The sequence below is a fragment of the Ornithorhynchus anatinus genome, chromosome 18, assembly GCF_004115215.2.
Source record: "Ornithorhynchus anatinus isolate Pmale09 chromosome 18, mOrnAna1.pri.v4, whole genome shotgun sequence".
NCBI classification, from domain to species: domain Eukaryota; kingdom Metazoa; phylum Chordata; class Mammalia; order Monotremata; family Ornithorhynchidae; genus Ornithorhynchus; species Ornithorhynchus anatinus.
This window is the reverse complement of record NC_041745.1, coordinates 26,252,595-26,277,240: the sequence shown is the minus strand read 5'-3', so window position 1 is coordinate 26,277,240 and position 24,646 is coordinate 26,252,595. Positions and strand designations below refer to the sequence as shown.

Sequence of the window (24,646 nt, the reverse complement as noted above, 5' to 3'; positions counted from 1 at the left end):
ATCTGGGAAACTGGAGAAGCAGTCTGGTGGAAAGAGAATGGGCCTGGGTGTTAGAGGACCTGGGTTCTAATCTAGGCTCTGTCAAAAACTTGCTGTGGGACCTCGAGAAAGTCACTGAACTTCTCCATGACTCAGTTGTCCCTCCTTCTTAAACTGCGAGCCCCGTGTGGGATGGGGACTGTGCCCAACCCAGTTCACTTGTATTTACCCCAATACATAGAAAAGTGTTGGACACACAGGAAGCACTCAACAAATACCATTAAAGAAAAACCGAGTTAAGTATGGACTAAAGAGGCCAAACACGGGGAGTTGGTGATAAGACCAGGGTCTTATATTTAGCCTCTATTTTCGCTATTGACAAGAGCAGAGTGAGCTCTGTTGAGCTCTGGAAATAAAAACCGAGAGAACTTCCAGGTCAGTGTTCACCTTCTCCAGAGTCGAAGCACATCCCCCTCCCTCTCTTTGGCAGGGTCTTTTTTAGTGGGGGAAAAGGGTCCATGATACACGGAAGCATTGCAGAGCGACTTCTAAGGATATCGATCGATCAACCAGTCGAAGGATAGTAGGTTTCGTGGAGTTGCCCGAGTAGCCTACCAGGCAGCCAAGAGGCTCATTCTCTTATTCCCGAACGAATTCAAGGAGCCGCCACCTCAGCCCAGATATAGATCCAATTTCAGCAGGTTTTTTTCTTCGCAGTCTTTCAACTGGCCATGGGCCTGGTTCAGTGGCTCTTCTTCCACTCCTTCTCCGCCCCGCCCCGCTCAATGAGTAGATTGCAATCTGCACCCTGAAGAACGCAAGAGTACATGCCGACTCTTTTATGGTATCTTGTAAAATGGGGATTAACTGTGAGCCTCATGTGGGACAACCTGATGACCCTGTATCTCCCCCAGCGCTTAGAACAGTGCTCTGCACGTAGTAAGCGCTTAACAAATACCAACATTATTATTATTATCTGTTAAGCTCTTACTAGGAGCCAAGCACTGTTCTAAGCACTGAGGTAGATACAAGTTAATCGGGTTGGACACGAAGTAGAAGAGAGAACAGGCACTGACTTCATATTGTAGAAAGCTAAGGTGCAAAGAAGTGAAGTGATTTGCCCAAGGTCACACAACAGACAGCTGGCAGATTTGGGGTCAGAGCCCAGGTCCTCTGACTCCCAGGCCTATGTTCTTTCCACTAGGACCTGCTGCTCCTCCAGTAAGCGCTTAACAAATACCATAAAAAAAGAAAAAAGAAAAACACATTTTTCCAATTCTTTCTTGTCATAAAGGAAAGCACTACTTACGTTGGGTCACCTGCATTTCACTCTCCCCGGAGGAGGTGAACACAGGAGGTCAGGCAGGACATGGAGAGGAATGGCTTCCTGTGATTTGTCTTGAAATTAAAAGTTTACTTCAGAATTTTCACCCAGAATCTATTTCTTCGCTGGGATTTTCCATGGAGGTTGGTGATTCCTTTGGATTACAAGCATCCATTACCTCTCCCCCGCATGGTGAGGAGAGTTCGGCTCAATAGCAAATGAATGACGAAAGGGAGATTAAGAAAGCCATGGCCAGCTCTTCGAAGAAGATTAGTACAGACCTGTAAGATTGCTACAGAATAACAGACTTTGCCAAAGACATCGGAGAATAAATGAGGACCAGAATAAAGGTGAAATGATTTATTTCACTTTGCCGAGCAGAAAAGTGTCATATTTTACTTCTAATCGTTATCTGTTGGTTATAGTATTTGTTAAGCGCTGATTATGTATCAGACACTGTTCTAAGCACTGGGGTGGATACAAGTTAATCAGTTTGGACACAGTCCCTGTCCCACAGAGGGCTCACAGTCTAAGTAGGAGGGAGAACAGGCATTGAATCCCCATTTTACAGATGAGGTAAATGAGGCACAGAAAAGTTAAATGATTTGTCCCAAGTCACACAGTGGACAAGTGGCAGAGCTGGGATTAGAACCCAGCTCTTCTAACTCCCAAGTTCCTGCTCTTTTCACTAGGCCACTCTGCTGCTCCATTCGTTAACCCTAAAATTGAGAATCCGTTAGGCACAGGGAATCAGGGAGCCTGGATTCTCCCAGCTACTCTGGAAACCACTGACGAAATGGGGTCATCCACGGTATCTCTGTAGTGGTGGGTGGACTTGTGAGACATCGTTTTAAAGTGCTTTCTCAATTTATAATGCTTCCTTGGAAGAAAACTGCTCTATATAATGTACCATCAAATATACACAGTATATCTATACTATAGAAAGAAATATAAAATATGTATTGATAAAAGAGTCTACTCTCTCTGAACTGAAGCAGTGTCTTCATGAAGACACTGGAAAAAAAGGTCAAACCTTCTTTAGTTTGCTCCCTTTTGCGTTTCATGGCTAACTTGGTGGGGAGGATTGTCCTGTAAGTCATGTAAACGTTTCCTTTCTTTCCTGAACTTGAAGATTATATGAAACTCAAATGCCTTTTTTTTTTTTTTTTGTCTGCAAAAGATTCTCTGCGGGAAGCGGGGGGACTCGTACCATAAAGCAGTCTCGAATGACAGAATGATAATAATGATACTTGTTAAAAATCCTACGGTTGTCAAGCACTGTTCTAAGCACTGGGGTATATACAACTTAATTAGATTGGACACAGTCTCTGTCCCATATGGGGCTCCCACTCTACGTAGGAGGGAGTAGGATTGAATCCCCATTTTACAGATGAGGTAACTGAGGCACAGAGAAGTCAAGTGACTTTCCCGAGGTCACACAGTAGGCACGTGGCAGAGACGGGATTACAGCCCAGGTCCTCTGACTCTCTGGTCCGCACTCTTTCTTCTAGGCCACGCTGCTTTTCTAAGATCTCTATAAGTCCTCTAAGATCTCTTTAAAATCAAGAACTCAATCTGGTCTTTAGATAAAACAAGATGGGTTCACCATTTTTCTTTTTTTACCTCCGTTTTTTGGATTACTTTTAGGTAGGCAAGAAATTTACATCCACCAATACTTTAGAAGAAAAATGAAAACATTTATTCATTGGCCACAAGAGCTATCATTAACAAACAAAAACCCTTTAGGTGAATCCCCTAGTATCCTTTAGTTCCGTCCGGTTCGAAGATGGTTTTATTGGTAATTTGCCGATTCCAAAGGAGCGAAGAACGAGTTTCAAGAATCCCACCAGAGATCCGGCGGAGTCACAACGGATTCTCAGACACTAGCACCCGTAGGTGCTTCCGCCAACTCAGTAAGAGGAGTGTCTTCTCCAATCCCGGGGCAAGTAACTATGCTGTTCTGTGGCACAGGACCTTTAATCATCCCATCTAGCCCGAAACCTCTGGCCACCCACATTCAAATAGGTGTTTCCCGAAGAGACCAACTGCATTTAAAAGGTTACCGAAAGGTCAACATCAAAGGTAATAAATGATCATCCATCATCGTTTAGAGCTACGTAATAATTAGCCGTAAAGGTCAAAATAAACCTCCGAGAATCTAGACTCTTACGTCCGAGAGCCGCAGTGGTCTGTCTCATTTAGAGATTTTGTTTTGGACCGATTTGTTGATAGAAAGGAAATTCCCTATCCCCAAAGTCTTCCTTTCTGCCACTAGAGGGTAATGCTAGTATTTACGGGATTGAAAGAAAATAATTTTGGGGAGGTTTGCTTTCTAAAATGCAGCGAGAAACTGTTGCGGAAACATTTAGAAAGGCAACAAAAACATCTCCGTCTCGAACGGTAAATGTCCTCCCCAGCCTCATAAAAGCCACGTTCAGTAAAACTCCACGACACCCCTGAATTAGAAAAGATATCATGGCTGAGGGGACGTGTCTGTTATAATGTCCCATTGTACTCCGCCAAGCGCTCAGCACAGTGCTCCCCGCACGGTAAGCGCTCAATAAATACGATCGAATGACTGCCTTCTAGCAAAGAATCGGCTCTGGGAAATCTATTGCATTTAAGCGATCCGTGCGCTAAACCTGTTAGACACAATTGTCAGGTTCACATTCGAAATCCTCTTCGAGATCCGGGCAAGGGGTCCCGTTGTTGGCGGACTGGACACGGACGTAGCGAGTTCTGCTTTTGGTCCCTGATTTGCCACAGGTGCCTGTGCACAGACCCCAAGAGGACCACAGGGAAACTTCGCAATCCAGGGGTGTTTCTGGAATACACGGAAACAGGAGAAAGATTCAGCGGGATGGAGAAAACAGGAAGGATGGGTTGGCTTAAAGAAAAAAACACACCAGAGAAAAGTAAGCAACGACGACAAGAGCTCTCAAATTCCACTTCTGCATAACCCCTTCCTTGATTAAACCTTCTATCCTCCACTCCCTCTCCCTTCCGCATCATCCACGCACTTGGATCTGTGATTATCGGGCACTTCTGTTCTTATCTATAAATTATGTGCGCTTAGTACTTGTCCACTGTGTGACCTAGGGCAAGCATCTTAACTTCTCTGTGCCTCAGTTACCTCATCTGTAGAATGGGGATTAATAATAATAATAATAATAAAAATGTTGGTATTTGTTAAGCGCTTACTATGTGCCGAGCACTGTTCTAAGCTCTGGGGTAGACACAGGGGAATCAGGTTGTCCCACGTGGGGCTCACAGTCTTCATCCCCATTTTACAGATGAGGGCACTGAGGCACCGAGAAGCTAAGTGACTTGCCCTAAGTCACACGGCCGACAAGTGGCCGAGCCGGGATTCGAACCCATGACCTCTGACTCCAAAGCCCGGGCTCTTTCCACTGAGCCACGCTGCTTCTCACATTAAGACTGTGAGCCCCACGTGGGACAACCTGATGACCCTGTATCTACCCCCGCGCTTAGAACGGTGCTTGGCACATAGTAAGCGCTTAACAAATACCGTAATTAGTAGTAGTAGTAGTAGTACAGTGCTTTGCACACAGTAAGTGCTCAATAAATACGATTGAACGAATGAGGATTAGAAATTTATGTCTGTCTCCCGCTCTAAACTGCAAGCTTGGTGTGGGCAGGGAACACTTTTAACAGTTCCGTGGTACTCTTCCCAGCGCTTAGGAAAGGGCTCTGCGCACACACAGTAAGCGCTCAATAAATATGACTGATTGAATGAATGAATGTCTAAGCACTCAATAAATAGCATCAATGGTGATGAGGAGAAGGATGAAGAACCCTAAAGGCCCCCCTTTTCAAACTTGATTGTTTTGGCTTTTTTAAAATGTGGGCCTGACATTTCTTTTTATATGTTAAATTTTAGTCAGTTTCCTCCTGGAGGGCATCAAACTGATCTGCTCAAAAATATAGAACTGTAGACATTTTTTTTTTAATTCCTATAATAAAAGCCATATGTTGCCTGGTAAATAAAAGCTTGCGTTTTCTGCTTTTGAAAATGAGATAACATTAAACTGCAGTTTAAAGGTTACTTGAAGTACTGGATTGTGGGTTATATTTACCAGCTGTAAAATGTTGCTATTGTGAAAAAAAGTTCTGGAAAGGAGCACTATCCGATAGTAGTTATAATCCTAACAGTAAATATTTAATAAATACTTAGCTAATGGAACTGTTAGTTACCATGCTTAACATTAACATTTTGATTAAGTATTCTAATCCCTCTCTTGGGTGCGGATATTAATATAGCTCTTTTCCCCACATTTTCCATTTTAATTCTGCTCCATTCCTTTGAATAAAGAAAATATTCGGTTTTGTTTACGGCTGAATCATTTGGTAATATTCTTTAATATTCCTTTAAAAAAAGTCAAGTGCCTCTCTTTGCACTCCCACATGCCTTAACTAATTCCACATGTTCGAAAACAAAATGTATTTTATTGGGAATTCACTGAGCCAGACTGGGCTAATAGATAACGCAGCGGGTAGAGATGCATCCCCGGCACTGCCGATCAATCAGTGGCATTTCTTCAGCCCTTACTATGGGCAGAGGACTGTACTAAGCGCTCGGGAGCAGTAGCACTGTAAGGAGAGTCCATCTGAATCCATGGACTTTAGTTTCCCCATCAGCAAAATGGGGCGTGTAAATCTACCAGCCGGCTACACTGGATTAATAAAATAATGTGGTAAATACACCTAGAGTTGGTTGAGATCCTTGAAAACGGTACTGCTCATAAATACCTGAATTGTCCAGGTCTCCCTAGGAGACCAAGTGAAAGCGGAGTGTGGAACCATTTTATGCCATAAAGACATCATTTAAGCCCTTCATTCATTCATTCTTTCAATCAATCCTATTTATTGAGCGCTTACTGTGTGCTGAGCACCGTACTAAGAGCTTGGGAGAGTAGAAACAACAGTAAACAGACCCGTTCCCTGCTCACAATGAATTTAGGGTCTAGAGGGGACGAGATCTTCTGCAGCCCAGAGTTTCAAAACTTTAAAAGCAGCACGGCCTAGCGGATAAAGCAAGGGCCTGGGAGTTAGAAGGACCTGGGTTCTAGTCCCGGCTCCACTACTTGTCTGCTCTGTGAGCTCGGGCAGGTCACTTCATTTCTCTAAGCCTCAGTTCCCTCATCTGTAAAATGGGGATTAAGACGGTGAGCCCCATGTGGAACAGGGACTGTGTCCCACCTGAGTAGCTGGTAGAACAGTGCTTGGCACATAGTAAGCACTCTTAACAAATACCATTAAAAAAAAATGCAAGATACTCTATCTGATGAGTTTTTGTCCCCATCAAATCACCTGGACCTAGAGGGGCGGCAAGCTCATTATATATTGTGGTGGGCAGATGAAATAATCCAGGAGAACTGCTTTGAGCTACTAAAACGAAAGGTGATCTATAAAATCAAGGTGGTATTATTATTATACACAGCATTCATAACCGAAGGCATAAAAACGTCAAAGACAAAATACAGTTATTCCCTGCCCCAGGTGTGGAAGGCCGTGGCACAGAGACTCAATAACGAAGCCTTTCATTTCACTTCTAGAGACCATTTGAAATCTGCCTTACGTTAGTAGTATATACATAATGAAATGGCACCGGCAGATTAGCGCACCCCATTCCACATACCCAGATTAATAATAACGTTGGTATTTGTTAAGCGCTGACTATGTGCCGAGCACCGTTCTACGCACGGGGGTAGATCCAAGGTAATCAGGTTGTCCCACGTAGGGCTCACAGACTTAATCCCCATTCTGCAGATGAGGTAACTGAGGCGCAGAGAAGTTAAGTGACTTGCCCAATGTCCCACAGCTGATAAGTGGCGGAGCCGGTATTAGAACCGATGACCTCTGACTCCCAAGCCCGGGCTCTTTCCACTGAGCCACGTTGGATGGTCCGATTCCAGGAGTTACATTGGTGTCAATACCTCCTTTGAGATATTGGGCATGTCTGGGCATGTCACTCCCCTTCTTAAACAACTCCAGCGGTTGCCTATCGACCTCCGCTCCAAACAAAAACTCCTCACTCTAGGCTTCGAGGCTCTCCGTCACCTCGCCCCTTCCTACCTCTCCTCCCTTCTGTCTTTCTACCGCCCACCCCGCACGCTCCGCTCCTCCGCCGCCCGCCTCCTCGCCGTCCCTCGGTCTCGCCCGTCCCGCCGTCGACCCCCGGGCCGCGTCCTCCCGCGGTCCCGGAACGCCCTCCCTCCTCAACTCCGCCAAACTGATTCTCTTCCCCTCTTCGAAACCCTACTTAAAACTCACCTCCTCCGAGAGGCCTTCCCAGACTGAGCTCCTCTTCTCCCTCTACTCCCTCTGCCGCCCCCCCTTCGCCTCTCCGCAGCTAAACCCTCTTTTTCCCCTTTTCCCTCTGCTCCTCCACCTCTCCCTTCCCATCCCCACAGCACCGGACTCGTCCGCTCGACTGTATAGATTTCCGTTACCCTATTTATTTTGTTAACGAATTGTACATGGCCTCGATTCTGTTTAGTCGCCATCGGTTTTTAAGAGACGTTCTTCCCCTCGACTCTATTCATCGCCATCGTTCTCGTCCGTCCGTCTCCCCCGATCGGACCGTGAGCCCGTCAGACGGCAGGGACCGTCTCTATCTGTTGCCGACTTGTTCGTCCCAAGCGCTTAGTACAGTGCTCTGCACATAGTAAGCGCTCAATAAATACTATTGAATGAATGAATGAATGAATATTGGAAACACTGATTTTGGAAGAAAGATTTAAAGGATTAAATATATGCAGCTTAGTTCGGCGAAGGCTGAAGGGGTCAGGAAAAAAAATCTAAAGGAGCTTAAACCATAGAAGGCAGAAATTGCTTATGAGTAACTCTCTGGGTCTAGAATGTGTTCTGCTCCATATAAATCTAAATAAAGACTCCTGTGATATGATATGTATTCCTAGACTGGAAGGAAGATTTTCCTGGTAAAGAACAGAAGCTTCAGTGACAGGTCATGGAAAAAAAAAATGTGGTATTTGTTAGGCGCTTAGTATGTGCCAAGCCCTGCACTAAGAACTGGGGTAGATACTGAGGTGGGACCTATGAGGGGCTCACAGCCTAACCGGGGGGGAGAAGAACAGGTATGAAATGCCCATTTTGCAGATGAGGGACTGAGGCACAGAAAACTAAAGTAACTTGCCGGAGGTCACCCTGAAGGCATGTGGTGGAGGCCGGATTAGAACCCAGGTCCTCTGACTCCCAGGCCCGCGCTCTTTCCACTAGGCCACGCTGCTTCCCGTGAAGACGTGACGTGACGGAGAAAAGCCGTAGTCACTACACCCTGAGTCATAATTCTGCTCTGGGTGGGGTAATAAGATAGATCATCCACCACCCTGCCGTCCCCAACTTCTCCAATCCCCGGAAGGACGAGAGTCGACTGGGCCTCCTGCCCTCATACCACCATGCTGGATTTCTCTAGAGGGTGAGGAGCGCTTGGAAACTAATGACACGCAAGCCACGACTCAGTGTGACATCACTTCGTGTACATTTACGGATGCTCGTCTTTCAGCTTCTCTGGATCCAGCAAGATGGGCTCAATACTCCCTCGGCATCTGGGGTGACACTGGGGGGAAGGGGAAAAAGCTCCCACCCTCCCTCTCCATCCCCATATCCCTCGAATATGTGGCAGTAAGAAAGCCAAACCCACAGCACGGCCTAGCGGTTAGAGCACGGGCCCGGGAGTCAGAAGGTCATGGGTTCTAATCTTGACTCCGCCACTTATCTGCTCTGTGACTTTGGGCAAATCACTTCGCTTCTCCGGCCCTCGGTTCCCTCATCCGTAAAATGGGGATTAAGACTGTGAGCCACACGCGGGACGTGGACCGTGTCCGACCTGATCAGCTTGTATCTCCACCAGCGCTTAGTACGGCACCTGGCACATAGTAAACACCTAACAAATACCAGAAAAAAAGCTCACTGTCGGTCTTCAACCCGATAATCCTTCCTGCCTGTGGGGGTGAGAACCGAGCTTCTTCGTTAGTTCTCTCCAGCTGCCATCTGCAGCCACGCTCCTATCCGAGACCCCTTCCTATTCATCGGTCATGGGAAGAGTAATGCGTGTCACGCTGTGGGTGCTCAATAAATACTATTTTAGGGATTAATCAATAATAATAAGAATGTTGGTATCTGTTAAGCGCTTACTGTGTGCAGAGCGCTGTTCTAAGCGCTGGGGTAGATACAGGGTGATCAGGTTGTCCCCCGTGAGGGTCACAGTCTTAATCCCCATTTTACAGACGAGGTCACTGAGGCACAGAGAAGTGAAGTGACTTGCCCACAGTCACACAGCTGACAAGTGGCAGAGCCGGAATTCGAATCCACGACCCCTGACTCCCCAGCCCGGGCTCTTTCCGCTGAGCTACGCTGCTTCTCTAAAATCAATTACCATTACCATTACAATTACCATTAAATCAATGGTATTTAGTGAGCACTTACCGTGTGCAGAGCACCGTACTAAGTTCTTGGGAGAATACAAAACAACTGAGTTGTCAATAATGTTGGTATCTGTTAAGCGCTTACTATGTGCCGAGCACTGTTCTAAGCGCTGGGGGAGACACAGGGGAATCAGGTCGTCCCACGTGGGGCTCACAGTCTTAATCCCCATTTTACAGATGAGGTAACTGAGGCACCGAGAAGTTGAGTGACTTGCCCAAAGTCACACAGCTGAGTTAGATACACTCCCTTGCTCACAAGGAGCTTGATAATGATGATGATGACCACGGTGAGCCACGAAACTGGAAAATATACTCTAAGGATGTACAGCAGGTGCAGGCACACTGGTTCTGTCATACTTTCCTAGGCGCTTAGTAAAGTACTCTGTGCACAGTGAGCGCTCAATTGATTGATTTTTTTTTATGGTATTTGCTGAAGCGTTTACTCTATGCCAGGCACTGTACTAAGGGACGGGGTAGATCCGCTTATCGAGTTGGCCACGTTCCACGTCCCGCAGGGGGCTCACGGTCTCAATCCCCATTTTACAGATGAGGTAACTGAGGCCCAGAGAAGTGAAGCGACCTGCCCAACACAGCAGGCAAGTGGCGGAGCCGGGATGAGAACCCCAGTCCTTATGACTCCCAGGAGGCGACGGCAACGCTGCTTCTGATTAATCGACTGATTGATTGACTGCCTTATTCCACCTGACTCCTCCTACAATCCCACACCCTCCACTTTTCATGGCCATCCCGGGACGGAGAGACGACCCCTCACGCTATTTTGTCCCTGTCCAAGGGAGGCTCTCCGACCATCCAACCGTGCTCCGGACTGACCTACTCGCTCTCAAGCCAACCTACTCACTGTGCCTCGTTCTCATCTCACCCCTCCCTCCTTCTGGGAACTCCCTCCCCCTTCACCTCCAGCAGACCACCGCTCTCTCCATCTTCAAGGCCCTGCCGAAGTCGCATCTCCTCCAGGAGGCCCTCCCTGATTCACCTCTCATCCGCCCACCCTATTTTCCCATCTATTGTCCCTTCAACCTTCGCATTCCCCCGCTCAACTCTGTTACGCTTAACGAACCCTGTGTATAGATGATTTGATATCTGTCTTCCCGTCTAGACAGTAAACTCACTTATAGACAGGGATAGTACGTACTCTTCCAAGTGCTTAGCACAGTGCTCTACGCAGTAAGCACTCAGTAAATACCGCACTTGCACATCCCTTAAGCACTTAGGTTCCTCCCTCCCCAACTTCCATTAGTACTTTTGTGCATATTTTTATAAGTTATTGCTTCCCCAGACCTATCGCTGATTTTATTAAATGTCTTCCTACCTAGGGTAGGTAACTGTGAGGTTGGTCATCAGGTCCATGAATAATTTTGCACTCTCCCATATGCTTAGTACAGCATCTGTCCGGAGTAAGTGTTCAATAAATACTATTGTCTGAGTGAGAGTTGAGCTGTTCAAGTTTCATCGTTCGGGCAGAGATGAAGCTGAGTACTAGATTAGAACAGTTTATGAGTATTGTGAGTCTATCCTAAATCACATAGATAGATAGAAAAGTAGAAACAGCATGGCCTAGTGGAAAGAGCATGAGCCTGGGAATCAGATTCCACCACTTACCTACTGCGTGATCTTGGGCAAATCACTTGTCTGCGCCTCAGTTTCCTCACCTGCAAAATGGGGATTCAATACCCATTCTCCTTCCTACCTAGGCTGTGAGCCCCATGTGCGATCTGATGATTATGTATCTGCCCCAGTTTTTTTTTTGTACACTTCCTGGTACAAAATAAGCCCTTAAATATTAGTTAGTATCCTTATAATCATTACATCTACTCTCCAAAAACACTTGGAATAGTTGTCCAGTGGATCACATCTTCATTTCTCCTCATTAAAAAAAAAACCAACAAACCGGGAATATCTGCAGATAATTACCTGAGAGGGCATCATCTATCTCATTCCCGATGGCGGGGAGGTCAGGTTGAGTAGGTGCGAAGCCCATTCTGTTCTGTTGAAGTTTGAAGAGGGTCACTCGAGCAATTGGGGGCAGAGATTTCAGCTTGGGATAATAAAATGAGTTGGCCGGATGACTCGGAGATGAAGACGTTATCTGAGGGAAAAAGCAAAGCAAAATCACTGGCAAGAGATGTGCGAGACATTCAAATATTTAGGCCAGGCTTAATAATGATAATAATAATGATAATCGTAGCATTTTGGGGTATCTGTTAAGCACTCACTGTGTGTCAAGTTCCGGTCTAAGTTCTGGGAAAAACAAAACCAAACCATTGGCAAGAGATGAGTGAGATATTTAAACATTTGGATCAGCCTTAATAATAATAATTGTGGTATTTGTTAAGCACTTACTATGTGTCAAGCTCTGTACTAAAATCTGGGAAAAACAAAACAAAGTCATTGGCAAGAGATGAGTGAGACTTTTAAACACTTGGGCTAGCATAATGATAATAATCATTATGATATTTGTTAAGCACTCTGTATCAAGCAGTGTACTAAATTCTGGGGTATATGCAAGATAATCAGGTCCCACATAATAATGTCGGCATTTGTTAAGCGCTTACTACGTGCAGAGCACTGTTCTAAGCGCTGGGGGAAGATACGGGGTTATCAGGTTGTCCCACGTGAGGCTCACAGTCTTACTCCCCATTTTACAGATGAGGTAACCGAGGCCCAGAGCAGTGAAGTGACCTGCCTACAGTCACACAGCTGCCAAGTGGCAGAGCCGGGATTCGAACCCATGACCTGTGTCTCCCAAGCCCAGACTCTTTCCACTGAGCCACGCTGCTTCTCGCTACATGGGGCTCACAGCCTAAGTAGGAGGGAGAGGAGGTATTGAATTCGGTAGATGAGGGAACTGAGGTACAGAGAAGTTAAGTGAGTCTCCTAAGGTCACACAGCAGGCCTGTGATGGCGCCAGGATTAGAATCCAGACCCGTGCTCTTTCCAGCGGTCCACGCCGCCTCGCTACCGAAACCCCTCCTTTGCTGCGCCTGGCTGACACCAGGTAGGCCGGAAGATGCCCGTTATCTTGTATATTCTGGAACGGTAAAACAATCGACCAAACGTATTTACTGAGCACTTACTGTGTGCCAAGCACTGTACTAAACACTTGAGAGAGCGTGATGTAACAGATATCCCTACCCACAAGGAGCTTGCAGTCTAAAGGAGGAGTTTATACAGAGTATTTGGAAAACGCAAGCCAGAAACACAACCCTTCTTCAACGATCTAAGCCTGAGCTTTTTTTTTTTTCTCAACAGTATTTGTTAAGCGCTTCTCTGCGCCGGGCACTGTCCTGAACACAGAAGCAGATACAAGGTCATCAGGTTGGACACAGATGAGGTAACTGAGGCGCAAAGAAGTTAAGTGACTTGCCCAAGGTCACACAGTGGACAAGTGGCAAAGCCAGGACTCGTAAGTATAATAATGATGATGATGGTGGCATTTGTTAACCACTTACTGTGTATCGAGCACTGTTTTAAGCACTGGGGCAAATACGAGGTGATCAGGTTGGACAGAGTCCCTGTCCCAGATGGGGTTCACAGCCTTAAGCCCCATTTTACAGTCGAGGTAACCGAGGCACCTCTGTGAAGTGACTTGTCCAAGGTCACTCATCAGACAAGTGGCAGAGGCAGGATTTGAACCCGGTCCTTCTGACTTCCAGGCCCCTTACCTATTCACTGAGCCGTGCCGCTTCTCTCCAGAAATCCTCTGGGGATTGGGGGGAGCGAGGGAAGAAGGGGTACGAGAGACAGAGCAGAGAAGTTAAGACGCAACAAACGGGCAGGGTGCCAGGGGATTGAAGTTTGCGGAGGAATCCTTTCTAAAGAAGGATGAGAAGCCTGAAACGGTATTTTAGCCAAATGCAAGTTGGCTTATTTGGGGCGAGCGAGGGGGGAAGGAAGTCAAGAGGGGCTGCCAATATCCAGAAACTTGGCCAAGCAGACCTTGTTTCAAAACTCAAATTATTTGGCCAGGGTCAAGTCCATCAGGTTTTTTTTAGAGTTTACACGGCAATCTGTTTTTAAACTTGGCCTCTCTTAGCACCAGATTAGATATTCGGCAGCGCAAACAGTGTGAGAGGACACTTCGGAACAGTCGTCTCCCTCCCCGACAAAAACAAAATCTGGTATCTGAATCACAGGATGGCCTCATCGCCAACCCCGACAACGTCGTCACGGAGAGCGGGCCGACTCCGCCGGAACAAAAGCCGAACCAGCTTCGTATGGAATCGGCAGAGGTGCCGTAGTTGAGGACACGTCAGGATTCCCCTCCGCGCTCCCTCCGTTCTGCTGGAAGCAGAAGTCTTTTTACATACGTCCCCGACACGTACCTCCGTAACTGTGTCCTGAGGAATAGTGGCGAAGTTTGGTGAAGAAAAAGTGAAGCCGCTGTCGGTCCCGGCGTCGTAAGGATAAAGATCTAACGTAACTTGTTCTTTCCACTGGTTCCCTTCGCAGAGATTTAAACTGTCGACACCAACAAACCAGTCAGGGCTCGGTATAATCTTCACTACGAAGGAAACCTAGAAATAGAAAAAAAAAGGACTAAATAGTATTATGCATCTACTATGATAATAATAATGTTGGTATTTGTGAAGCGCTTACTACGTGCAGAGCACCGTTCTAAGCGCTGGGGTAGACACGGGGTCATCGGGTCGTCCCACGGGAGGCTCACAGTCGATCCCCATTGTACAGATGAGGCCCAGAGAAGTGAAGTGACTTGCCCACAGTCACACAGCTGACGGGTGGCAGAGCCGGGAGTCGAACCCGTGACCCCTGACTCCGAAGGCCGGGCTCTCTCCACTGAGCCACGCTGCTAGGGGTGGTCAGAGGCCTGGACAATCAATCGATCGATCAATCGTATTTACTGAGCGTTTACTGCGCGCAGAGCACTGTACTAAGCATTTGGGAGAGTGCGATGTAACCGAGTTGGAGAGACGTTCCCTGCCCACAAGGAGCTTACGGTCTAGAGCGGGGAGACGGACGTTGATATAAATAGATAAATTACAGATACGTACGTAAGTGTCGTGGGACTGAAAATACAGGCAACAGATTCGAAAAGGCTGGCTTCGGACCAGCCCCGTCTAGGCTGATTTCATTCAAAGATATGCGTGTATTTCTTACATGCGTGCATTTACGTAAAATCCCTTCAACACTGGCGGATTTTTTTCAGTCCTTGCTTTGTAGGTTTCGGCAGTTGACCAAATGACACTTTTCTTTTTCGTTTAGCCCCCGCTAACAGCTGAGTATAGCAGAAAAAGAATCCCTTAGGTGAAAAATGAAAATGTACTTACTAAAGAGTGTCTCGAATGTACTTCCAGTTCAGTAGACGTTTGCCCTGTGCCACTGGGTATGGCCGAAGCTGAGAAGACGCCGTGAACGCTTTGAATCTTTTCGCCGGCTGCTTCTATTTCCTTCATTAACGCCCAGACTTCTCCTCTCTCAGCGAAATCCCGCACTCCGTTGCTGACGTATTCATTCTCTTTCCACATGTGATAGTCAGAGCTGTGTGTGGCACCTATTTGGGCGAGAGAGTAAGCTGAGTGAGCAGTGATAATAGCAATTATGGTGTGTGTTAAGCACTCGATATGTACCGACCACTGTTCTAAGCGCCGGGGCAAGGCAATCCGGTTGGATACGGTCCCTGGCCCACTTGAGGGTCCCAAGCACAGCCCGGTGGCAAAAGCGCGGGCTCGGCGGTCGGAGGACCCGGGTTCTAATCCCGGCTCCCCCGCCGGTCTGCTGTGTGACCTTGGACAAGGCATTTCACTTCTCTCTGCCTCAGTTCCCTCACCTGTAAAATGAGGGTTCACGTAGATTACCTTATATCTACTCCATCACTTAGAATAGCGTTTGGCATGTAGTGGGTGCTTCACAAATACCATGATCATTGTTAATTATTATTAATCACCATTTTACAGATGAGAGAACTGAGGCACAGAGAAGCGAAGCGACTTGCCCGCGGCCACACCCCGATGTCTCTCTTTGGTTTCAAGAACAGTGGCCCCACTGGGGAACCGACCCAGGGCTGGGCTTTGCTGGCTTGACTTTTCCATGCACTTCCATAAACGTAGTCCGGAAAGCAGGCTCAGACCGTGAACATTCCGGTGCCCTGCTCACAAGCTGTGCCACAATCTGTATTTCTACATCCATCAATCATATTTATATGAGTATTCACGTTAATAGCTGCCCGTCTCCCCCTCTACCCTGTAAATTCGTTACGGGCAGGGAACGTAACTGCTAATTCCGTTGCACTGTACTCTCCCGAGTGCTTAGTACGGTGCTCTGCACATAATGCAAGTTATCTAACTTCTCTGTACCTCAGTCATTCATTCATTCATTCAATAGTATTTATCGAGCGCTCGCTATGCGCAGAGCACTGTACGAAGCGCTTGGAACGTACAAATCGGTACCAGATAGAGACAGTCCCTGCCCTTTGACGGGTTTACGGTCTAATCAGTTACCTCATCTGTAAAATGTGGGACTGGGACTTTGTACAACCTGATGAACTTGTATCCGCCCCGGCACTTAGAACACATAGTACATTCATAACAAATACCGTAATTATTGTTATTTTATTATTATTACATGATAGGTGCTCAATAAACACCACTGATTGAGCATTTACCGTTTGCAGTATACTGTAATAATAATAATTATGTTGGTATCTGTTAAGCGCTTACTACGTGCAGAGCGCTGTTCTAAGCTCTGGGGGAGATACGGGGGAATGAGGTCGTCCCACGTGAGGCTCACAGTCTTCACCCCCATTTTACAGATGAGGGAACCGAGGCACAGAGAAGTGAAGCGACTTGCCCACGGTCACACAGCTGACAAGGGGCAGAGTTGAGCGCTTGGAAGAGTAGCACAGAGCAACATAACTGACACATTCCCTGCCAAAACAAGCTGGTAGTCTAGAGGGAGAGACGGACGTTAACAAAGAGACATAAATTACGGATTTATACACGAGTACTGCGGGGATGAGGGAGGGGTGAATAAAGAATCCCGGCTCTGCCACTTGTCAGCTGTGTGACTCTGGGCAAGTCACTTCACTTCTCTGTGCCTCAGTTCCCTCATCTGTAAAATGGGGATGAAGACTGGGAGCCCCACGTGGGACAACCCGATTCCCCCGTGTCTACCCCAGCGCTTAGAACGGTGCTCTGCACATAGTAAGCGCTTAACAGACACCAACATTATTATTAAAGGGATCCAATCAGGGCGACGCAGAAGGGATTGGGAGAAAAAGAAATGAGGGCATAGGGAAGACCGAGCCAATACACGTCCCAGATCAGCCCGACGTCACAGCGGTAAAAGACACACGTGGGTTCGGGCCCTAGGCCGGCTTCACTTACCTAACATTGACGACCACTGAGCCGGAGGCCGGAATAGGGGATACTGCTTAGGGAAGGCGATCTGATTCCATTTCCCTGTAAAGGTTATGCCGTACTTAGCAAGCTCCTCTGCCCTGCAGACAGAGTCTTCACCCACAGGCAGACAGCTGGCGTAACCCAGGAGGGTTAAAAGGAGAGTCCAGATAACTCTGCAGGAACTGTAGACGAGCGTCAGGTTTTCCATTTTCCCTGCATATGGAAAGGGGAGGGGGGGGGGAGAGAGGAAGAAACGATCCACGTTAGCAATATTAGTCGTGCGGCGTCAAAACGAGTGAGTCCAGTCTGAAGAAATGTAATGTGGTCTGCATCCGAACACAAAGAAAACACACACGCGAAGCTTCGAAGCTTAAGGCTCCCAACTCTGAGGATCGCAGATCCGAACTTTCCATACAGTATGCTGCAAATCTGTCACTCTACTTACAAGTGTTTCTAATGGAAAATAAAAATAATCTTAACCTTATTCGCGATAATGTAGTTGAAGAGATCTGTTTCTGGTTTTCTTCCGAAATCTTATTAGCCTCACATCTTGAATTAATTAGACTAGCAAATGTTTCTAAGGAAAACATTAATGGTAAATTTATTCTTTTAAAGATTAAATTGCATGTTACTTTGCCAAGAAACATGATTTATTTTAAATTTATGGTCTGAAGATGCTGTTCTACGGCACGCTCTTTAAAGTTAAATGAATCACAACTGTAATTCATTATTGAGCTGTCATATTTTGCATGAACTTTGTATTGTATGGAGAGAACTGGGAGAAAACATTGGAAAATGAACACAATAAAACCGCAGTCACGCTGGCATTAGACTTCGAGGACTCGGGCAGCTCTTCAAATTTCTAGATTTGGAAAATAGAGGAAAAAAAGACAGAGGGCTTTCGATGAGAGAAGATCGCAAAATGTAAGAGACCCCATCGGTGGCGTTTTCGTTTACGAAGAGCGTTCACGAACACTCACCGTTTCCTCCGAAGTCCAGCAGAGGTGAGGACACCTGCTTTTCTGGCGGCTGAGTTGGTCTTCAAGCGGGGACGGTGGGAGTCTTGCTATTTATGCCCGAAGAGGCTCTGCTCGGTCCAACGATTACTGTAATCTTTAGACGGTCCAGTTCACAAAATGCACACCACACACCCACTTGAACTCTTTTTGGATCGGTTATCGGTCTCCTGGGTGCCAGTTGGTCCACGGTCCTGTTAGAAACTCCTGATGCTGAGTAGACAAAGCGTAGTTTAAAAAAAAAAACAACTCATTAACACAGAGGCTCAACTTTTCTGGCGACTGCACCGTTCACTATTCTCATTAATGCCTCTGAGCTACGGGCGAACCGATTCCGACACTTAAATAGTTCTGGTGGGAATGCTTTATATGAGAGGCATGTTTTCTTGTAAGTTTTATTGCCTAACTGATGCTTCTTCCAAACATTTACTGAGATCACTCTCTCCCCTCCTCCACCCCCCGCCTTTCTCTCCCTCTCTCCCCTTCTCTCGTCTTTCTCCTCCCTCTTTCCTGTGCACAGTATCTCACTGTCTCTTTCTCTTCTAATACATCTGCAGGCATTATGTGGGTTCGGCTCAGAAGCGGTAGAGTGGGAAAAGTGAATTGTTATCACATTTTTACCCCCACACTTTAGCAAGGGAATTATTTCACACGATCCCCGATCCTCATATCTGTCACTCCTTTCCGCATCTATTTTCCGGCACTCCGCTTCTGACGAACGCCAGGTGCGCAGAGCAGGCTTGCCAAACTAAAGACCCCTGACCTCAGTGGTTCAAGGTTTCGAAGTGGTCAAGGGGATATTCCTGTTCTTGGCAGAACACAACTTCCTGTTTGTGCAAAAAGGCTTGAAAAAACTCAGAAGAATCTTTATGCATTCCAATAGCCCTGTTCAAACAACATTTTCATGAGTTAAGCACAAAAGAATCGGGAGCATATGGATTTGATTTCATATTGCTTAGGGTGACATATTTCATGAGAGAAAGGGTGGACTGTAGGTGTCTGGTGTCTTCCTAACTTTTGAAGGAGAGTTTCAGTGACACTCCCGCCCCCCCCCCCACACAAAATAACCTCGATGTAAGGTTCATTCAAACCTTTGGGAATTATTCAAGTCTAGAAATTTGAGGTTAATGCGTATATCTTTATTAATGTTTTGACCTCTCTGCGGCAACGTTTTATCCCACAGGTTCGGGGGGGAAAGGACCCTGAGAGGTCATCTCTTTCATCCTTTTGAGTAGAATCAGCTTTAACCACCCAGGCAGGAGAGACCTTTCGTAAAGGGAGATTCCTTAATAACTCTCAGGAAGCCCATCTATTGTCTGACATCCCCATCAGCAAATTCTTTCCTATGGCTAACCTAAATCCCTCAAGCTGTAGCCTTAAACCCAAGTTTTGTTCAATTCCCACTGGAGATGTTTCCTTCATATATGTTCAGTGTGATTATCTTCCATCTACCCCAGAGCTTAGTACAGTCCTTGACACACAGTAAACACTTAAATAGGGAAGTATCATGGCCTAGTTGATGAAGCGTGGGCTTGGGAGACGGAGGACCTGGGTTCTAATCTTGGCTCCACCACTTGTCTGCTGCATGACCTTGGGCAAGTCACTCAACTTCTCTGTGCCTCATCTATCTCCTCTGTAAAATGGGGATTAAGACTTTGAACTACATGTGGGACATGGGCTGTGTCCCACCAGATTAAAGTGTATCTACCCCAGTGTTTATTCCAGTGCCTGGCACTTAGGAAGTGCTGAATAAATACCATGAAAAGTACCATAATTATTAAATTCTAATTTCTGCATATAGACAAGACAGTGAATGGGTTTGTGATCTCCTCTGCTTGGCAGACATTTCTCTGCTTTTTTCTTATTTCTTTTTTTTATGGCGTTTGTTAAGCACTTATTATGTGTCAATCACAGTTCTAAGCACTGGAGTAGATAATAGTTAATTAGGTTGGACACAGTCCCTGTTCCACATGGGGCTCACAGTCTAAGTGGGAAGGAGGACCAAGGCACAGAGAAGTCGAGTGACTTGCCCAAGGTCATACAGCAAGCAATTGGCAGAGCTGGGATTGGAACCCGGGTTCTCTGACTCCTAAGGCCATGCTCTTTCCATTAAACAATGCTGTTTTCTTGAATCGAAGTAGACAAGGACAGTTCTCTTTCCTTCATTCATTCGATTATATTTATTGAGCCCTGACTGCATACAAAGCATGGGACTAAGCATTTGAGGTACTCTAATAATACTCACTGGGGTTATAGGAAAGGTGCAAAAATGTTACTTTGGGTGTTGGGCTTCGGGGAGCTTGGTGATAAGCAGGACATTACCTACATTACATCCCAGCTCTGCCACCTGTCAGCTGTGTGACTGTGGGCGAGTCACTTCACTTCCCTGTGCCTCAGTTACCTCATCTGTAAAATGGGGATTAACTGTGAGCCTCACGTGGGACGACCTGATGACCCTGGATCTCCCCCAGCGCTTAGAACAGTGCTGTGCATATAGTAAGCGCTGAACGAATACCAACATTATTATTATCACATTTATGAGCGTGACCTGAAAGTTGTCACTACAAAATGGACCCCAATTTCTCTCTCTCTCTCTTCCTCCTTCGTTCCCTCCCTCCCTCTATCTCAAATACAGTTCACATTCCTTTCTGCAGCACAGCCCATTGAAAGCAAGTCCCTCTGAAATTTTAAGTGGGACCTAATTTAACGTGGTCACGGAAATAGGGGCCCCTCTTCAGTGTGTCTGACTAAATGGATCTGACTAAAAGTCTTCCTCTTCCGGCCAAGTTCTTGGGGAGAGAAAATGCTGCTTCTCTTGGGGCTTTTAATAAATGCTAATTACGAGGGTCAAGTTGTAATAGGAAAAATGTCAAGAGATGATCTCTACCCAGGCAGTTTTAGGCTGCCCCAGAAGCACCCGTGCCCTGCATTCTTCCGGAGGCTAGGGAGACGCAGCGGCCAGGGAACAACTCCACGTTCCATCTCCTCCTTGCCTCAGTGACCCAACCCCTAGAAACTCTGTCCAACAGACTGATCACTTGGGAACTTTCCCAGGCTGCTGAACAGAGTAATTCCACCTTCTTCACATGCCCAAATTGAGATAACATTCAGGGCGGAGTCATCAGGATTTGTTTTGCTCCCCACGTAGGGTTTCCCTTATGTCTTGAGAATGGGAGACCAGTTTCTTTGAGGGGTTTTTTTGTTTTTAACCAATGGCCAGAAACCTCGCTAGACGTTCTAGGTCATGAAAAGGAGGAAAAGATCCCAGAGGGGAGAAGGGGAGAAATGTTAAGATTTTGAGTCATCTAAGGTGTGGGGAATTCTGGTTTGGCCAGTGATCTTTTTTCACAAATTACTTTCACAATTTGTTAACCAATTTTCCCAAATTAGAAATAGTCCTGGAACTGGTTTTTGGGTGGGTTTTTTGTTAAATGGTACTAGTTGAGGGTTTACTATGTGCCCGGCACTGTGCTAAGTAATGGGGTAGATACAAGCTAATGGAGCTGGACACGGTCCTTGTCCCACATAGAACTCCCAGTCTAAATCCCCATTTTACAGATGAGGTGAGGTAACTGAGACACGGAGAAGTTAGGGGACTCACTCAAGGCCACACATCAGACAAGTAGCTGAGCCAGGATTAGAACCTAGATCCTCTGAATCCCAGGCTAGTCCTCTTTCATCTCGGCCACACCGCTTCCGTTGATTTATGGAAGTAAACCAGACTGTGAGACTGGTGAGGACTGGGGAAGGGCTGGAAGTTAGTTTAGAGTCCCAGAGACCAGAATTAGCAACAGTGAGAATGGGGAGAGGGGAAGATGGAGTCAGTCAAAGAGTCAGTCATATTTACTGAGCACTTAGTAGGCAGAGCACCGTACTAAATGCTTGGGAGAGTACAGTATAACTATAAACAGACACACAGAAGGAGGAGAGGGCTATAAAAAGCCGGAGGGACCCACTGGGCTCGTAAAAGTAATAATAATAACAATGTTGGCATTTGTTAAGCGCTTACTATGTGCAGAGCACTGTCCTAAACGCTGGGGTAGATACAAGGTCATCAGGTTGTCCCACGTGAGGCTCACAGTTAACCCCCATTTTACAGACGAGGTAACTGAGGCCCAGAGAAGTTAAGTGGCTTGCCCACAGTCACGCAGCGGACATGTGGCGGAGCTGGGATTCAAACTCATGACCTCCGACTCCAAAGCCCGTGCTCTTTCCACTGAGCCACGCTGCTTCTCTAATAATAAATAATATTATTCTCTAATAAAATAATAACTGTAGTACACGTTAAGTGCTCACTAAGTGTCGGGCACCGTACTAAGCACCGGCCTAGATACAAGGTGATTGGTGTGGACACAGTGCCTGGCCCACACGGGGCTCACAGTTTTAATTCCCATTTGCAGATGAGGTAACTGAGGCACAGAGAAGTGAGCTGAGCTAGGGTAGTTTTTGGAAAGCTTCTTCCCTCTACTCCACTCAGCTTTTCTTAGTCTTAGAAGTTTTTGCCCTCCTCCTGTCGCCTATTAACATTTCTTGAACTCCATCTGAGTGTTCCTTTTTTTTTTTATGGTATTTGCTAAGCGTTTACTATGCGCCAGGCTCTCTTCTGAGTGCTGGGGTCGATACAAGCTAATCAGGTTGGCCACAACCCATGTCCCACATGGGGCTCACAGTCTTAATCTCCATTTTACAGATGAGGGAACTGAAGCGCAGAGAAGTGAAGGGAATCGCTTGAAGGCACACAGCAAAGTGGGGGCAAAACAGGGATTAGAACCCAGACCCTTCTGAACACCCGACCTGTGTTCTAACCAAGAGTCTGCTCTTAGCTGCTTTGTTGCCCCTCCCACTTACTGAGATCCAAGCTCTCCCTCCCGCCGAATTCCCGGAGCAGCGATGATGGAGAATCTACAGCCGCCTTGCTAGGAAGGAAGCAATCATCAAGGCAAGGCAAGGGAGGAGAGTTAAAGTGTTCCAACTGAACCCGATTCAAGATTGGTCCGTACCATTTTTTGAAGCCTAATTTAAAAAACACAGGAGGAGTCAGGCCTCCCTTCCACCCAGCTGCCTCCGCCCATCCAAACCGCGTCAATCCCTGAAAGTGGAAGACCGTGGTTATGAGGCAAATTGGCCCGTTCCCGGGCGAGAATGAATCCGGGACACGGGATCCAAGAAAGGGAAAGGAGGTAAAGGGGGAGAGAGGTCTGGAATGATTGTCACCACCCAGACCTGGAAGAACTAAACTGCCTCATTTCCCGAGCTCTCAATCCTGCACACTCCCAACAGTGGATAATCAGTCATTCCGTTAATTGTATTTATTGAGCGCTTTGAGCACTTAGTACGGTGCTTGTGAGAGTAAAATATAACAATAAACAGAAACAATCGTGGCCCACACCGAGCGTACAGTCTGCGGGGGAGACAGACACTAACGTAAATAAATAAACGACAGATATATTACCGAATAGTGGGGAATGTCTACCAAGTCTATTATATTGTTCTCTACCAAGCATTTAGTACAGTGCCCTGCGCTAAGTGGTCAATAAATACCACTCACTGAGAGGGGGGAGGTTCATTTCCTTCGTTATGGTCATCGTCCTACCCTTCTTCCTCTCCTCTTCCCCTACAGGGATAGCTCTTGAAACACTCTCTCTTCCATGCAGCCTTTCCTGACTAACCATTCATTCATTCAATCGTATTTACTGAGCGCTTACTATGTGCAGACCACTGTACCAAGCACTTGGAATGTACAATTCAGCAACAGATAGGGACAATCCCTGCCCAACAACGGGCTCACTGTCTAAATGGGGGAGACTAGAAAGGCATCAGCAGTGACCTTCAACTAGTCTGATTCGTAAACATTTCTCTGATAATATTTAATAGGTGGGAGAGCCTCTGAGGACGGAATGCAAATATTTCATCTGCATTCCTAATGCTCTTAATAGTAATGGGGTTCATTAAGTATTAACTATGTGCCAAGCACTGCACGAAAGGTGGGGATAGGTAAAAGAAAATCAGGTTAGGCACAGCCCCTGTGCCCCGTGGGGTTCACAGTCTAAGTAGGGGGGAGAACAGGCATTCAATCCCCATTTTATGGATGAGGACACTGAGGCCCAGAGAAGTTAAGCGGCTTACCCGAGGGCACACAGCAGACAAGTGGTGGAGGCAAGATTATAAACCAGAGCCTGTGCAAGTTGATAAACTACTCTTTTTTCATAGCTCTCACCAGCTGCAAGCCTGACTTTCCTCCCACATTCTCCCAGGGTTGGACACAGTCCCTGGGCCACAGGGGCCTCACAGTCTTTATCCCCAATTTACGGATGAGGTAACCGAGGCGCAGGGCAGTTAAGTGCCTTGCCCTATGTCACACGGCAGCAAGGGCCACTCTTTTCCAAATGTCACTGTCCTAGAACTGTCTCCCCACATCCTCTAGGCACATCCCAGATCTACTTTTGCTAGGGCTAAAGTCTCCTCCGTGTTTTAAGACGCTTC

At 46.6% G+C, this 24,646-nt stretch overlaps 1 protein-coding gene across 5 annotated transcripts in view; it reads right to left on the bottom strand.

Annotated features, from left to right (window-relative positions):
- Positions 1-2,976: 2,976 nt before the first annotated feature.
- The window catches only part of SPON2 (spondin 2), an 82,239-nt gene continuing 60,569 nt past the window's right edge, over positions 2,977-24,646 (bottom strand). For 2 of the 5 annotated variants that reach the window (XM_016228302.3, XM_029046832.2), the window contains exons 2-7: positions 18,128-18,376; positions 17,133-17,360; positions 15,078-15,301; positions 14,115-14,306; positions 11,704-11,878; positions 2,977-4,127 (exon numbers count right to left, since the gene is read on the bottom strand). In XM_016228302.3, coding sequence (XP_016083788.1) covers positions 3,949-4,127; positions 11,704-11,878; positions 14,115-14,306; positions 15,078-15,301; positions 17,133-17,355 — 993 coding nt within the window. In that variant the 5' untranslated portion in view covers positions 17,356-17,360; positions 18,128-18,376 and the 3' untranslated portion in view covers positions 2,977-3,948. Of the gene's footprint in view, positions 4,128-11,703; positions 11,879-14,114; positions 14,307-15,077; positions 15,302-17,132; positions 17,361-18,127; positions 18,592-18,691; positions 18,755-18,784; positions 18,861-24,646 lie in introns of those variants that run through there. The other 3 variants (XM_016228301.3, XM_016228300.3, XM_039914690.1) reach the window with 3 other exon arrangements.